Source organism: Wyeomyia smithii, chromosome 2 (assembly GCF_029784165.1).
Source record: "Wyeomyia smithii strain HCP4-BCI-WySm-NY-G18 chromosome 2, ASM2978416v1, whole genome shotgun sequence".
Lineage (NCBI taxonomy): Eukaryota > Metazoa > Arthropoda > Insecta > Diptera > Culicidae > Wyeomyia > Wyeomyia smithii.
In genome coordinates this window covers 120,532,816-120,549,961 of record NC_073695.1, presented here as the reverse complement: position 1 = coordinate 120,549,961, position 17,146 = coordinate 120,532,816, and the positions used below count along the sequence as shown (strand labels likewise).

General features: G+C 39.2%; 1 protein-coding gene across 1 annotated transcript; it reads left to right on the top strand.

The window, feature by feature from the left end:
* Positions 1–13,637: 13,637 nt before the first annotated feature.
* Positions 13,638–15,001, top strand: LOC129725302 (proteasome subunit alpha type-4). Its single transcript, XM_055680929.1, has 5 exons — positions 13,638–13,847; positions 13,956–14,161; positions 14,221–14,518; positions 14,574–14,697; positions 14,754–15,001. The coding sequence occupies exons 1-5, from the start codon at positions 13,845–13,847 to the stop codon at positions 14,909–14,911; spliced, it is 789 nt and encodes a 262-aa protein (XP_055536904.1). The 5' UTR covers positions 13,638–13,844; the 3' UTR covers positions 14,912–15,001.
* Positions 15,002–17,146: the final 2,145 nt, after the last annotated feature.

Genomic DNA, 17,146 nt, shown 5'->3' with positions numbered 1-17,146 from the left:
ATTTTTTCATTAAAGATACACGAGGGCGTAGTCAGAATTTGATTTAGGTACTTTAGTGGCTTTTAACTCGTTTTCTCAAAATCTTTGCATGCTAAAATGAATATTTCATCGCGTATGGATTCAGGAGTCTTTATTTCAAAAACGTAGAGGTAAAACTTGAAGGACGATTATGTTTTTTGAATTTTTATGAAAATACGTAGTTTGGTGATTTTGTAATGGAATAATTTGGAAACTTCAAAATTCACTCTTACATGCCATATTTCATCTACTTGACATGATTTGGTACATGGAGCAATTGTTACGTACTCATTGTTTGCTCAATATGTTTGAAAAATTAGAAAAAAACACAGACATGTTTGCGTCTCATGAAAACGAAGGGGGGTTCAGAGGAGTGGCACCTTTACCAAAACTAAGCAACAACAAGTTTTCCCAAATCGGCCTGGCAGTGCTGAGAACGACCATTTCCAAAAAAAAATCCGTCCTGGGTCTTTACGGCTTTAATCAGCCTTGGACGCCGCCGCCATCGATGATTTTGAGTCAGTGCACCGCTAAGGATATTTTTTGCTCGCCGATCATGATTTTGAATGCTTTTTTTAATTCGTATCGATTTTCCTGATGGTTTGCAAAAAATACAGAGACAGATTTATAATAATAAGTATATTTGTATGGCAGGTTCTACTAGATATTTTTTTCGCAGCCTTTTGATTACAACCCAACAAACAATTTTGTTGAATGACGGTTTCTTAAGCTATATTTAAGCTCAAATCCGCTTTGTAGTAGCCTATTAAGCTGTAAATCAACAAAATTGTTTGTTGGGAATATTAAATTCGATCGCTTGGAAAATATTGCAGAATGCTTTTCTTACAGTAAAATCTCTCTGGATATAGTAATACATTCAGAGCATGAAAAAGAACAGAGAAGCGGAAACCGATTCAATCAGATGAAGAAACAGTGAAACACTTTCTCAGAGGAAAATTTAGTTTGAAATCGTAAACTGAAGACTGAAGAACAGTGTTAACTAAAATCACTAAAGTCGAAAGGAGAAGTATAACATCGGAAATGATTACACTCATTTCCTCAGAGCTCAAACTGATAAAACAAAAGGCTATAAAAGCTTTTTAACAACTCTTGTAAATTTTGGTGCCACTAACAAAGAAAACTTTTTCAGAGACTTAAATGAGTTTTCTAGTAAGCAAAGGTAGAAGCGACGAACCTGCCAAGTAATTACTCTTCGGCGTTCTTCAATAAATAAATATTTCAATAAATTTTTATTGATTATATTTCTATAGACACCTATTACAGAGGACAAGGCGAGCGACCAATTTTAGTATTGCAGAAAGCGAGTCGTTTGGATTTTGCCAAGTTTTACTCGCATACCCTAATACTAATGGAATATAGAAAGGTACGGAGATGGTTTGCATCTTAAGGTTTAAAGGGATTCTTTTTGTTAACATTGGTGACGTAGAACTCTAAAAGCATTGTGGGAAAAATAATGTTAAATAGATTTTTCCAAGATTTTGCGCCGTTAAACAATGCGGAATTATTGGAGAAACAATCATTGTATCACCCCTAGTGTACGTGCGGTGCGTGTGCTGCCCTGTCTGCAGCACACACTGATGAGTCGTAAGCAGCGAGACTGTGTGAGTGGTCACTGCGAATGTGCGCAGAGTATAAGTAAAACCTTTTCTTCAGTAACAGACGCACTCTCGATGTAACAATATATCTTTAAATAAATTTTCTTTTTGTTCGTTGAATTAATAATCTTCGACATTCTATTTCACTGTAATCCGAAATCCAAGAGGTTATGCGGCCCAGGTGACGCAAAAGTGAAATTGTTTTGTAGTGTTTTGAATAGTTTTTTTCGACGCGAAGTGTTTGTTTGAAAATTTAAGACGGACAGTATAGTAGTGCAAGAAAACAAAATGGCGGATACGAAGGTTGCGGTTGGGAAACTGAATGAAAATAATTATGGAATCTGGAAGTTCAAAATGAAACTCCTGTTGACGCGGGAAAAGCTGTTGAAAGTGGTGACAGATCCGAAACCGGAAAATGCAGATGCGAACTGGGTCTCGAATGACGAGAAGGCGCAGGCATTGATCGGATTGGCACTGGAAGATTCGCAACTAGTACACGTCATGCAGCAGGAGACGTCGAAAGGAATGTGGGATGCCTTGAAGAAGTATCACGAACGGTCATCTCTATCCAGTAAGATCCATGTTGTGCGTCAGCTGGTATCGCAACGTATGCCGGAAGGTGGAAAAATGGCGGACCACCTGAAAATGATGACGGAGCTGCGGCTCCGGCATACAGCGCTAGGCGAAGAGGTGAAAGATCATTGGTTCGTTGCTTTGATGCTTTCTAGTCTACCTTCTTCGTACGATGGTTTGATCATGGCGCTTGAGAGTCGGCCGGATGCCGATCTGACTGTTGATTTTGTGAAAGGGAAGCTGTTGGATGAAGGCCGGCGGCGTGACGAAAAGTCTGTTGAGGCGGATAGTGCTTTTGCAACGTCTTCGTTTAGTGGAAGGCAGAACAAGGTGTTTAGCGAAAAACCAAAAGTGAAGAAAGAAAAAAAAAAGTATGCCATTACTGTAAAAAGGAAGGACATTTTCGGCGTGATTGCCGAAAGTTGGTTCAAGATCGGCAAGAGAAGGGAAAAGCAAATGTGGCTGGCGAGTGTGAAGAATGTTTCGAAATGTGTCTGGCGACTGGAAGTCCCGGAGAAGCAAGTGTGTGGTGTCTTGACGCTGGTGCTACATCCCACATGACCAACGATGCATCTTTACTTGGAGAACTCGACGGATCCAAAAGTGCTACCATCTGCTTGGCCGACGGCAAACAAATTAAATCGGCTGGTGCTGGTTCTGGTAACATTGTCTGTGTTAACGGTGAAGGTGCTAAAGTGAACGTGAAATTGGAAAACGTTTTTCATGTTCCATCGCTCGCAAGCAATTTGCTCTCGATGAGTAGAATTACAGACCTGGGACTCAGTGTGCTATTTGAAAAATCGGTGTGCAAAGTGCTCAAGGGAAACGAAGTGGTCTTGGTCGGTCAACGAAAGGGTGGTCTGTACCATTTGAAGCAGTTTCCGGACAGAGCCCTGCTGACTTTAGAGGAGCATGGTGGTTCGTGTGAGCATGTGTGGCATCGTCGCTTGGGCCACCGGGATTCGAAAGCTGTAATGAAAATAGTGCGTGAGAATCTGGGCCATGGCTAGAAGGTTGGTCAGTGCAATGTGAAATCGGTGTGTGGGCCATGCTGCGAGGGGAAGATGAGCAGAAACTCGTTTCCCAAGGCTTCGAAGAGTCGAGCTAGTGAAGTTGGTGACCTTGTGCACAGTGATTTAGGAGGGCCAATGGATGTGATTTAGGAGGGCCAATGGAGTGAAAATCGGTTTTATATAATTCTTGTGGACGATTACAGTCGCAATTCGGTTATTTATTTGCTCAAGCAGAAGTCGGAAGCGGAAGTAAAAATCCGTGAATACTGCAATTTGATGAAAAATCAGTTTGGACGTTACCCCAAGTGCATCAGGTCGAATGGGGGTGGCGAGTATTCTGGAAGTGGCTTGAACAAGTTTTTCGTTGACAATGGCATCGTTCAGCAAATGTCGGCTCCATATTCACCGCAGCAAAATGGAGTGGCAGAACGAAAGAACCGATATCTGAAGGACATGATGCGCTGTATGTTGTCGGAATCTGGTTTGGAGAAGAAATTTTGGGGCGAGGCGATTAACACGGCAAATTATTTGCAGAATCGCTGCCCATCGTCGGCGGTTAACTGCACTCCGTACGAAAAGTGGAACCGGGAACAAACCTTCGTACAGTCACCTGAAGATATTCGGAATTGAGGCATATGTGCATGTTCCGAAGGAGAAGAGGCGGGCTCTTGATATGAAGTCCGATAAGTTGATTTTTGTCGGTTACGCGGTGGGACGAAATCATATCAATTTCTCAACGTTCAGACCGGTCGAATTACGATCAGCAGAGATGCAAATTTTCTTGAGCTGTGTAGTGTGAAAGAAGCCGTTCGTACTGTACCCGTAATCGACCGTCCAGTGACACGAGAATTTTTTGACGTTCCGCTAGTAAGACATTCGGAAGATTCGGACCATGAAGAGAATCCTAGAGCTGGTTCCGTGGTTAACAGTGATGAAACAAATTTAGATTCGACTATGTATGGCAGCTTTTCTAGTGGTCCATCTTCGTTTCATGGTTTTCCGCTGGACGAAATCGCTAGACGTTCGACACGCAAATCGAAGGGCGTTCCACCAAGAAGGCTGAGGAGATTTTTTCAGCTGAAACTTCCGAGGAGGGAATTGAACCAAAAAATTTGAAGGAAGCGTTGAGCTGCGATAGGAAAGAAAAATGGAAAGCATCCATGTTAGACGAATTAAAATCTCATATGGAAAACGGAACGTGGGAACTGGTGAAATTACCTGAGGGACGCAAGCCTGTCGGTTGCCGCTGGGTTTTCAAGTTGAAACGAAACGCAGCTGGTAAGGTGACCAAGTATAAGGCACGTCTGGTGGCGCAGGGATTCTTCCAGAAATACGGCGAAGACTACGACGAAGTTTTTGCACCAGTTACCACCCATACAACGCTTCGATTACTGTTAGCAACAGCGAGCAAGAGAGGTATGAAGCTGAGGCACTTTGATGTGAAAACAGCCTACTTGCATGGACAACTTGACCAAGAGTTGTACATGCTGCAACCTCCTGGCCATGCAATAAAAGGTAAGATGAACATGGTGTGTCGCTTGAGGAGGAGTATTTACGGACTGAAGCAGTCTGCTAGGTGCTGGAACAAGCGACTGGACGCAGTTCTTAAAGGCATGGGGTTTAAGCAAAGCATGGCGGATTCCTGCCTATATACGAAGTTGGTAAACGAGAAGCGAATCTATGTGTTGGTTTATGTAGATGACATTCTTGTTGGCTGTAAAGATGAAGCAGAAATTAGTGTTGTGTTTAGAGCACTATAGGAAGAATTCGATATCACGGATCTGGGTGACCTTAGTTACTTCCTTGGCTTGGAGATACGTTGTGAAGCTGGAGTTTATAGCCTGTCTTTGGAAGGCTATATCGATAGAGTGGCGGAGAGGCTCGGACTACGCGAAGCGAAAGGAGCAAGGACTCCGATGGAGTCTGGATATGTGAAGGAGGAGGACAAAAGTTCCGTACTCGCTAATGGGGCCAAGTATAGAAGTATTGTCGGTGCATTACTGTACATAGCGGTCTGTGCTCGACCGGATGTGGCAGTGAGTGCATCAATAGTCGGTCGAACAGTGAGTTTACCGACAGAGGCGGACTGGGTGGCTGCGAAGCGAGTCGTCCGCTACCTGGTGGTGGTGACCTAGTCGGATATTCCGATGCGGATTGAGCGGGTGATATTCGCACTCGGAAATGTACCACTGGTTTTGTGTACATGTTCGCTGGTGCGACCGTTTCATGGTGCAGTCGGAAGCATTCGAGTGTAACACTGTCTTCGATGGAGTCGGAGTATGTGGCGCTCAGCGAAGCAAGTCAGGAGCTGGTGTGGCTTCGGCGTCTACTCAAAGAATTGGGTGAACCTTGCCAAGGGCCTGTGACTGTGCTAGTAGATAATCAGAGTTGCATAACTTTTGCAAGCTCTGAACGTACAAGTCGGCGTTCAAAGCACATAGAAACTAGAGCGCATTTCGTTAGACAGTTGTGTGACGATAAGGTGTTGAACCTGAAGTACTGTCCAACGGAGCATATGGTGGCTGATATACTTACAAAACCACTTGGTGCGACCAAATTTGAAAAGTTCGTCGACATGATGGGATTGGAATCCAGTGGTGACAGCATTGATTAAGGAGGAGTATTGGAGAGACAATCATTGTATCACCCCTAGTGTACGTGCGGTGCTTGTGCTGCCCTGTCTGCTGCACACACTGATGAGTCGTTAGCAGCGAGACTGTGTGAGTGGTCACTGCGAATGTGCGCAGAGTATTAGTAAAACCTTTTCTTCAGTAACAGACGCACTCTCGATGTAACAACATATCTTTAAACAAATTTCTTTTTTGTTCGTTGAATTAATAATTTTCGACATTCTATTTCACTGTAATCCGAAATTCAAGAGGAATACCGTTTGAAATGGCATTTGTTCGTTGACCGAGATCTACGTCACAACCTAAAAGCACGCGTTTTTTGCCTGTTTTTGCTACTGAAGCCTGTATTTCACTCTTTAACCAATAGTCAAATATTTGACCGTCTGACATAATGGTCAAATTTACTTGACATCATGATGGTTGTTTGCCCGTGTTTGCCACATGTAAAAATTGAAAAGGGACAAACAATTATCTTTGACCAAATTTTTATCTGTCAAAAAGTGACAAATATTTGACGCTTGGTCAAAAAATGTTATCCAGCCTTAATACAGACAAATGTCTTCTTCTTCCTTACCTTTATATACCTCATTGCCCTAATACAAAATGCTAATATGCTCGCCTCGTCAGTGACTGCGGGCGAGGCGAGATCCTCGCCTCGTTTTCTGTAATAAGAGCCAGTATTTTCGAGTTTTATATAGCATTAGAATTTCGCGATAGGCATTTCAGAAAGCATGTGGATCGATTATGTAAAGGATTTTTTTAATTACTTCTCAAAGGAGCTTCAAAAAGTATGAAATGCAGGGTTGTTTTAAAAATAATCATCAAAGGGCTTCTTTGTCTGTTTCCTAACTTAATATATTTAAAAAGATTTATCGTGAGATACGATTATCTAAACAAGTGCTTGGAATAGATCGATTTTTTTGTGTTTTTTCATCAATTTTTTTATAAAGGGAAATTTCAAATTCCAAAAAAATTAAATCGTCATCAAAATGTATAGAGGACATATTTTGTGAAAGGGCTTTCCATTAACCACGTATACACATTTAGGGTCATTTCTGGTCACTCTTCCGTTACCTTGGCTGAAAATCACGAGAAATTACTTTTTTCAGTTGCTTGTGAAATGTATAACGCTAAAGGCTGTATTACACTCTTTGACCAAGCATTTGTCACTTTTTGTCAGATATAAGAGTTTGGTCAAAGATAATTGGGTTGTTTAGCTACTCACGGATTTCTGATTTTTATATATCAGCTAAAACAGGGTAATTTTCTGAGCAAAACGTGATTTTTTGAATTTTATATCATTGTCCTTCGATTTTTAAATAAAGAATAAAAATCGCTCTAAATCGCTACCATGACTGTTAAGCCTGTAGTACACTCTTTGACCGAGCGTCAAATATTTGTCACTTTTTGACAGATAAAAATTTGGTCAAAGATAATTATTTGTCACTCTCCAATTTTAACATGGGGCAAACACGGGCAAACAACAACCATGATGTCAAATAAATTTGACCATTATGTCAGAAGGTCAAATATTTGACCATTAGACAAAGAGTGTACTACAGGCTTTAGTATCCAGCTTTTTACGCACCATAATGGCGGTCGCTATAATGCGTGTTCGTAAAATGCGAACCTCTCTGTTTACGTCAGATTTGAGATTTCTGAACAATTGGCAACACAAATGTTGCCAGATGTATTTTTCTTTCGATAAAATATATGAAGACTTCAAACTGACGTAAGCAGAGTTGTCAAAAGCATTATAGCGCGTAAAAAGCTGGATATGGGCGAACTGTCATTGTAGTGATTTCGAGCAGATTTCGAGCAGTTTTAATTCGTGATTCAAAAATTGAATGACTGCGACAGAAAATCTTTCAAAATCACTTATTGCTTAGAAAATGTAGCTCTTTCAGATGATATAAAAACTGATATAGCTAAACAACCCAATTGTTTGTCACTCTCCAATTTTTTAAAGTCAAACTTTTTCAGTCGCTATCCAGATAAGTTTGAGGTTTAAAAGTTCACTGGTTCATTTCTCGGTTGATTGATTATCGAGAGAATCGCATGTATCCGTGATCATTCACCAAGAGATAATTCGTCTGTTTATCACTTACAAATTTTTAAAAGCGGCGAACGCGGGCAAACAACAATCACGACAATATTTTGACCAAAATATTGAACGAACGCCATTACACTGCCTGACAAGCACACTTAACATGTTTGGCCAAAAGTAGAAAAATATTTGACAGAAGTGTTTGATGTCCATTGGTCGTAGTCGCGAATGACAATGAACTCATGATCGTGCCCGCTGTCAGCAGTAAAATAAAGATGTATGAAAAGAGGCGGTGATATGCTATCGCGTTCACACATATGTTGAGATGTTAGCCCTTGAAACATGGCGCGATGCCAAAGGGGTGATTCGCGACTACGAAGGTGCTGATATTTGTTTGGTTTTTGCATGAGAAAAAAAAAAGGGAAATATTTTTGCTTTTGTCATCACACACATTTTGACAACTGCATATGAGAGTTCGCTTAGGTGCGAACAGCCTTTGAAATCTCTTTCAACTTCGTAGTCGCGAATTATAACTAGAGATACTCAGAGAGAGCAACTAGGTTTCACATGTCAGAGGTATCAGATCTCTTCTTAAAGCGCAATGTTGACCAAATTTTTCATTCGACTCGTATAACTGATAGTGACGGTGGAAATCCTGGGGCAATAATAAAGTGCATCACCAAAACCTTGAAGGTGTTAAATTTTATGTTTATATTTAATATTACATACTTTTACCATAATTGATCAAATCACCAGTTAAAAATCACTGTGATAAACCAATTTCAGAGCATTCTCAATTCATTGTTTAGCAAGAAAACATGAAACACGTGTGAAAATAAATATATCCTGTATTGTACTTGATTGCACCACCTTTCAATGTGTTACCTTTCTTGTTCGTTTGGCTCGGATTTTGACATGTTCGTTTGGCTCACAACATTCACTTCGCATATCTCTCCTTCTGAGTATTGCTAGTTATAACCAGTGCGGTGCAGGGAAACCAGATGTGCAGATTTGTCTGCAAAACGCAGATTTTTTGAGTCCGTGTGCAAATTTCTATTGATTCGCAGATATTTGCAGATTTTTAATACTTTCTGCAGATTTTTGCCAGAGTCTCCTTAAATTTACGCAGACTTTCTCAAAATGTGTGCAGATTTTCGCAGACTTTTGCCTGCGTGAACGATGTTTTTTCAAATCGCGAATAGATTTTTTTTTTTGACGTTGACTAACGTCTATATCGAAGTTAGGCATCTGAATTTGCAAATCTAGTAATTCAACCAGGGAAAAGTGGTCAGGTTTTGAGCGCTTATTTTTCAGTCATTTATAATCAGGTTTTCGGAGTTTTGGCATCAATCGATCAGAAATTCTTTTACGGTTTAATTTATGCAACAAAAACACAGATACACTATTGAAAAATTGGTAATTCATATCGATTGTCTAAATCATACCGCGCAGCCAATCACTACCTCTCTTCCCAAGCACAGTCGACACTAACGGATACAATCGATCTGACTTTGTTGGTATTGTTGTTGTCACTTTCTGTTTCCGATGCTTATTTACGTTCCTTGTCATTTCATTAGCTACTTAGCCCCTCCTTCTTTCTAACTAACTGACGATGCCTTGGTATAAAGGTACCGTTCGAACATTTCACCCCATCAGTTAAGTTTACTAGCAGCAGGCAGCAGCAGCGGACATCAACAGCGATGGCAGTAGGCGAAATGGATAAGCAGCGGGCAACAGCGGCGGTGGTAATGGTTGGCTGCAGTTCTTACCTCTTTCAGCTCGGCTTCCCTTCGATCTGAGTTGGACCCCACCAGCGGTAATCCTCTCCAATACTCCTCCTTAATCAATGCTGTCACCACTGGATTCCAATCCCATCATGTCGACGAACTTTTCAAATTTGGTCGCACCAAGTGGTTTTGTAAGTATATCAGCCACCATATGCTCCGTTGGACAGTACTTCAGGTTCAACACCTTATCGTCACACAACTGTCTAACGAAATGCGCTCTAGTTTCTATGTGCTTTGAACGCCGACTTGTACGTTCAGAGCTTGCAAAAGTTATGCAACTCTGATTATCTACTAGCACAGTCACAGGCCCTTGGCAAGGTTCACCCAATTCTTTGAGTAGACGCCGAAGCCACACCAGCTCCTGACTTGCTTCGCTGAGCGCCACATACTCCGACTCCATCGAAGACAGTGTTACACTCGAATGCTTCCGACTGCACCATGAAACGGTCGCACCAGCGAACATGTACACAAAACCAGTGGTACATTTCCGAGTGCGAATATCACCCGCTCAATCCGCATCGGAATATCCGACTAGGTCACCACCACCAGGTAGCGGACGACTCGCGGCGGTGGTAATGGTTGGCTGCAGTTCTTACCTCTTTCAGCTCGGCTTCCCTTCTGAGTTGGACCCCACCAGCGGTAATCCGATTCAGATATCATTGGGTGAATACAACCCGAAACTGAAAGACACTCGCACCGCCAGGTGGTTTGAGATGCCACCATCATCCAGCGTATGCATATATAGGGTGTGAATATCTGTAGCGTGTGTCCCTAATATATGAAGTGTGTGGCTTGCTATATAGCGTGTGTGTATGTTAATGGCGTGTATGCATGTCTGTAGCGCGTGTGTGCATATTTATAGCGCGTGTGGCCAGTGATGCCACATATACAGATTTATATGAATTTATACAGATTTTTTGCGTATTTTACATACAGATATTTGCATATACAGATTACAGATTTTCTGGAAATAATACAGATTTATACAGATTTTTTTGGTTTTCATGGGGTCGTAAATTAAACTTCTTCATATAGTTGAAAAATATAAATTAACTCAAATGCGGTGGAGCGTGTCGGAGGTTTTATTATATTCATATGCTACGCATAAACGTGTGCATGAATGAATTCGCGGAAAAAATGTTAAACAAGCTATATTGCATTTTTTTCGAGAAGGATATGTCCAGTACATAGGAACCATTCAAATATTACATAACGCGGAATTTAGCAATTTTCAATACCCACCCACCCCCATGTAACGCAATTTTACATGTTTGCCACATGCAATATAACGCTCCGCTGAATACCCCCCCACCCCCTAGAGCGTTATGTATTATTTGAATGATCCCATATGCAGAATTTATTTTACAGATTTTTTCAAATTTTACCTAGGTGATAAGATTCAGAGATGCCAGATGTTTTTGAAAAATGTCTGCAACTGCTCGAAAACCCGCAAAAATTTGCTCGAAATCTTAAAAAATTCTATCCGTGATCCGAAAAAATTTCGCTCGCGCAGGCAAAAGTCTGTAAAAATCTGCACACATTTTAAGAAATCTGCGCAAATATAAGGAGACTCTAACAAAAATCTGCAGAAACCGTGGAAAAACTGCAAATATCTGCAAATCAATAAAAATCTGCACACGGACTCCAAAAATCTGCGTTTTAGAGACAAATCTGCACATTTGGAATCCCTGATAAGATTACAGATGAAAATGTGGCATCACTGCGTGTGGCACCGCCCAGGGATGCCACATATACAGATTTTTCTGTATTTTACAGATTTTTGAACTGAAAAAGCAATACAGAATCTGTATTACAGAATTACAGAATAATGCCAAAAATACAGATTTTACAGATTTTATTTGTTATACCGACGAACTGAAATCAATTTCAAATGTAGAATTCGATTATACGATTTTCAAAGTTTTGTAAAGTAAACAACATCAGGATAATGTAGGTATCGATGAAGAAGTAGGAAGTGGAATGTGACTTGAACGAAGCGCGCAAACGAACGTTTCGAAATATTTGTCAGGACTCCTATTCAAAATTCGTAAAACAAATCGCAAAGAGGTGCATTTTCACAGATCCTGTTGTTAAAATGGCTTTAAGTAATCTTGAATCGTTCGTGAAAATGAAGAATTTAAACGATTTGATGCGACAATTCCTCAAGTTCGTAACAGTAACTGACTGACAAGGGCTGTCCAACGAATTTCGCACGCTTGAAAAAAAACTTTTTGACCGGAAGATATATTGAAACAAATGACTCAGCTTAGTGTGAGCTGTTGAACACCATTAGGCGAAATGGTCAAGTTTCCATTACAGATCATTTGTGAGAATTTTTTAAATAAATTCACACTCTTCTGCTTGCTGAGAACGCATACTTTGAGTATATAGTTGAAACCAGAAATTGCATGGCTCCTAAGCTAATGATCTCAATTTTAAAAGCTGAAAGCTACGTTGTATACCAAGGAGGAGATGCTAATATTAAATTAACGAAAACTTTAAAAAATAAATTCTGTATAAAAATCAAGTAGAGAAGAATGAATTTGTTTAAATATATTCTGCAATTAACATTTTTTCCATCCAACATTCTGAGTTTGCTCGATACAGATTTTTAATACAGATTTTTTGGCCCGAGATACAGATATACAGATATTTTCAAAGAAAAATACAGATATAAATGTGGCAACCCTGGCACCGCCACCGGCACCGCCTGGTTTGAGAAGCCACCATCATCCAGCGTATGTCTTTGGGCTAGGGTTACCATTTGGTCGGAGTTAAAAATCAGGACAACTTTTTTTTCCGGCACAAATTGATCTAAGCTTTTTTTTTGAGATTTCAATAAATAAAACATGTAATCTGAAATTTGCTCTACAACATACGCCAAAACACTAATTTATTTATTTAACGTATTTCTCGGACTTTTCATTTCTGCAACTTTGATTCCTTAGGCATTAACAGATACCCAAAAATGTAGCAAACGTAAACTGTTTGAAATTATACTTAACAATTGTCAGATGTTTAACGGTTTCAACGACTAGAAAACTTCTCTCGTCAAGATTCAACCAAGGAAAAAAATCGTTTGAAATGAGTCCTTTTCTTTTCGGGGTCAAGAAAAAGTACTAAAAAATCTTCAACATTTCTGAATATCCGGCATCATTCAGAAAAATCAGGACAAATCTCGCCAAACATGTGAAAAGGGCCCATGTGCCATATGTAAACAAGCCAAATTTTCTCGTTTTTCGATCAATACAAGCGAAATCTTCTCTTACCAATAAGATTTATTGATAAAAGAATTTACTTTTTATCAAAAAATCTTATTTGTACGAGTAGATTAAGCGTGTATTCATTGAAAAACGTGAAATTGTGGCTTGTTTACATATGGCACATGGGCCCTTTTCACATGTTTAGCGAGCAATGCTAAAATATGAAAAATAAATCAGGCCGCTCCAAACGGGTCTAAAAATCATTACATGTCCTGCTAAATCAGGACGGATGGTATCCCTACTTTGGGCTATAGGGACGAATGACCGTTTGGGGCTAAAGTCCCTTCAAAAGAAATCAATCAATCAAACCCCATCAGTTTCATTACTAAACCGTACCGGTTACATACGGACGCTAGGTGTTAGCAACTGAAAGGAGGAAAGACAAAATAGTACCGGTCATCTCGGGCCGATTTCACCCGTAATGCCGGTGGCTGTTAGTAGTACATGGCTACTGCAAAATACTGAAATGTCTGGAATTCTGGACGGACTAACCAGTAAACAAGAATAATCGGCAACTGGTACCTTTTGGTGCCTCGAAGTTTTGTAATAGAAGCGTTGCAATTCCCTCTACTATTTGTTTTAATGGAATATAACAATACGTTAGTCAACGTCATGCCGTCGTGTCTTGAATATTACCACCCTCCTACTATTCAGATTTCAAGCAGATATTTCCAGGTTTTCGAGCAGTTGCAGACATTTTTCAAAAACATCTGGCATCTCTGCTGCGGTGTCATACAAGTAGAAGTACAACAAACAGTCTTTCTCATAGCTCCGTTTTGTATTAAGATAAATATAAAAATAGTTTTCGAATTTTGGTAAACGTAAAAATTAGTGACTTGCTAATTCTAATTTCTTTACACAAGTGTGCCGCTTACAAAATCTTGCTAATTAAATACCATGGTATGTTTACATACTTGCAGCTATTTGTGAAAAAGAAATGAATCAATTTCGCTGTTTGAGGTTAAACCGCAGGTGATTTTGCATTTTAACTTAATTTTATGTTTACAGGCTCGTCGGTATGATTCGAGAACCACTATTTTTTCTCCAGAGGGTCGTTTGTATCAAGTTGAGTATGCCATGGAAGCTATTTCCCATGCTGGAACGTCGCTAGGAATATTAGCTAAGGATGGTATATTGTTAGCTGCCGAAAGGAGAAATACCAATAAACTATTAGATAGTGTTATTTTCTCTGAAAAAATCTATAAGCTGAATGAGTATTGCTTTTAACCTACCTAGTTTTATGTAGATAATCTCATTCAAAATTGTTTTCTAGTGATATGGTTTGCTCAGTAGCTGGTATCACTTCCGACGCTAACGTATTAACAAATTTATTGCGAGTGATTGCCCAACGGTACCAACTAAATTATGGTGAAGCCATGCCTTGCGAACAACTAGTGTCACATTTGTGCGATGTAAAACAAGCTTATACACAATACGGTGGAAAACGTCCATTTGGGGTATCCATTCTATACATGGGCTGGGATAAACATTATGGATATCAGCTTTATCAATCGGATCCGAGCGGAAACTACGGTGGTTGGAAAGCTACATGTATTGGTAACAACTCTGCGGTATGTAAAATATGAATCCATTAACAAATTCTGAATTTTTGACTCCTTTTATCAGGCTGCAGTTTCAGCTCTTAAGCAAGAACTTGGGGATGCTGAGATTACATTGTCACATGCGCAGGATCTTGCAGTGAAAATTCTTTCCAAAACACTTGATATGACCAAGTTAACATCCGAGAAAAGTATGTAAAATTTTTTAACGTTATATGATGACAATAAAATATTCCTTTTTCAACAGTTGAAATGGCAGTACTAACAAGGGAAAACGAGAAAACAATAATTAAAATTCTCACCAATACAGAGGTAGATGCCTTGATTGCGAAACATGAAAAGGTTGAAGCTGAGGCGGAAGCAGCAAAGAAAGAAAAGTTAGCCCAGAAAACCGAAAAATCATAAGTTTGAAGAAAAAACTAATACAATGCGATGTAATTTCATAATAATGCTACAAAGCATGTTTTTTTAATTAAAACGCTCTATTCACATCTACATTTGAGTTGCGAGTTAACTGATGAAATTTCATCAGTGTTGTCAAAATTCTACTTGAATATGTGAACAAACTGATATTTATAGTCCTGTTGTGATAGACCATGTTAAAAGTCTTCGAGTGGACGACGGGTCATTTCGCTGATCAAATTGATTTAGTTTTGTTTCGTCATAATCTCGAAATTCGTTATCGAAACTAGGGATGCAACGGATATCCGCATCCGCAAATGCGGAACATCCGCAAGAAAATTGACATTCGAATCAACATCTGCATCCGTAATCACATATCCGCATCCGCATCATACCATGCGGATATTGAAAACAAATATCGCTTCATAAAATATTGCAGAAAAATTTTTCTTGGTGTATTTACTGCTCGCCCAAATAACTTTTGCACATGGTTATGTGAAAAAAGCGAAATATAACAAGGGATGCTACGGATATCCGCGAATGCGGAACATCCGCATGAAAATTGACAACCGCATCAACATCTGCATCCGTAATCATATATCCGCATCCGCATCTGCAGATGTCTGAAAAATCACATCCGTGACATCCCTGATCGAAACAAAATATTTTCATTAGTATTGAGGTAAACTTCAAAAAATTTATATTGAAAATTAATTCCAGGGCTTATTTCCAGCAAGATTAGTGATTAGCTAATGCCTAATTGACCCTACTTTTGCTGACATGTTCAGGGGCGACTTGTGGCTTTGAAACCTACTTGTTCAATTTAAATTCAGAAAATCACTGTTCAAGGAAGCAATGACAATGTCTGCGAGAATTATACAATTTTTGCCTGACGCCCCCATGTGCAATGCACAGGTTGCACCCATGGACGAGTCGCCCCAGGACATGTTCAACGTATAATGCTTCTTTTTTAACGTGTTGACTGCTGCGACGTTACTATAATAAAAGTTAGTTTTATTGGCAAATTAGGATTTCTATTGATGGTGATTTTTTTTTTACGATTTACTTAATGTTTAACCTAGATATTGTCGCAACTTTTGTGTTATTTACTTAGTTTATCACAATTCAATTCAATATCTTTCAATTTATTTATCAATAACTGGAGCTCTTCTGGTGTGCAAGTAAACCGTACCACGGGTACTTTTCTGTTGAGTTTACTGTTGAAGGACTCTAACTCTATGTTAAAACTAAGGTTTCCGGCTAACACTGAATAACCGGAAGAAGATAAATCAGAGCGCAATGTCCAGTTTGCATCGGTTACATGAGATAACGCAATACCGAAGCACGAGTTTTGTGAAACATAATTGTTCATATGAGCAATGTATTTAGATGAAATTTGATCTATTATATTAGCATCCTGTATATGTAGTTCAAGTAATTGCCGTAGTTGCTCTTTTTCATAATTATGCTGGTAGGCTGAAATTAGAACTGTTACTAAAGAGTATTCAGCGCTCTCTGAAATATAAGCTGAAAAACAGAAAAAAAAAACAAATAATTATTTCGTTTCTATTTCCGAAACATTTGATCATCACACTTATAATCATTTACACATGTGTATCCTCATATGGCATTTTTTTTTTTGAAAGCAAATAAATAAGTCCTAGTTTTCAACAATAATCTGGTGGTTTGTAAACCAGATACTTGCACTAGCATTAAGATAAGAATATAAATAAATCAGATACATAATCTAACTGCATTTCTAATAGAGAACTTGTTATGTAGAAATAACCCGGATTACCTGTTTGAGGCTGACTTATAACACGAAAAGCTTTGTCAATTATTGAAGTTCCATTCAGGGTTGTTATTAAACCTAATCCACTTTTTGCTAAAAGTGATAATTCCATTTCAGAAAACTATAATACTATTGTACTTTCACGACTTTCACCGATAATTTAGCATCCAAAGCAGAGATGCCAGATGTTTTTGAAAAATGTCTGCAACTGCTCGAAAAACCGGAAAAATGTGCTCGAAATCTGAAAATCATGTATCCGTGATTCGAAAAAATTTCGCTCGTGCAAGCAAAAGTCTGTAAAAATCTGCACACATTTTAAGAAAATCTGCGCAAATATGAGGAGACTCTAACAAAAATCTGCAGAAACCGTGGAAAAACTGCAAATATCTGCAAATCAATAAATATCTGCATACGGACTCCAAAAATCTGCGTTTTGCAGACAAATC

Excerpts from the sequence above, each read along its gene's own strand:
- LOC129725302 (XM_055680929.1), top strand. Across the intron at positions 14,162-14,220 it reads AAAATCTATAAGCTGAATGA|TGATATGGTTTGCTCAGTAG; the intron begins GTATTGCTTTTA and ends ATTGTTTTCTAG. Across the intron at positions 14,698-14,753 it reads CAAGTTAACATCCGAGAAAA|TTGAAATGGCAGTACTAACA; the intron begins GTATGTAAAATT and ends CTTTTTCAACAG.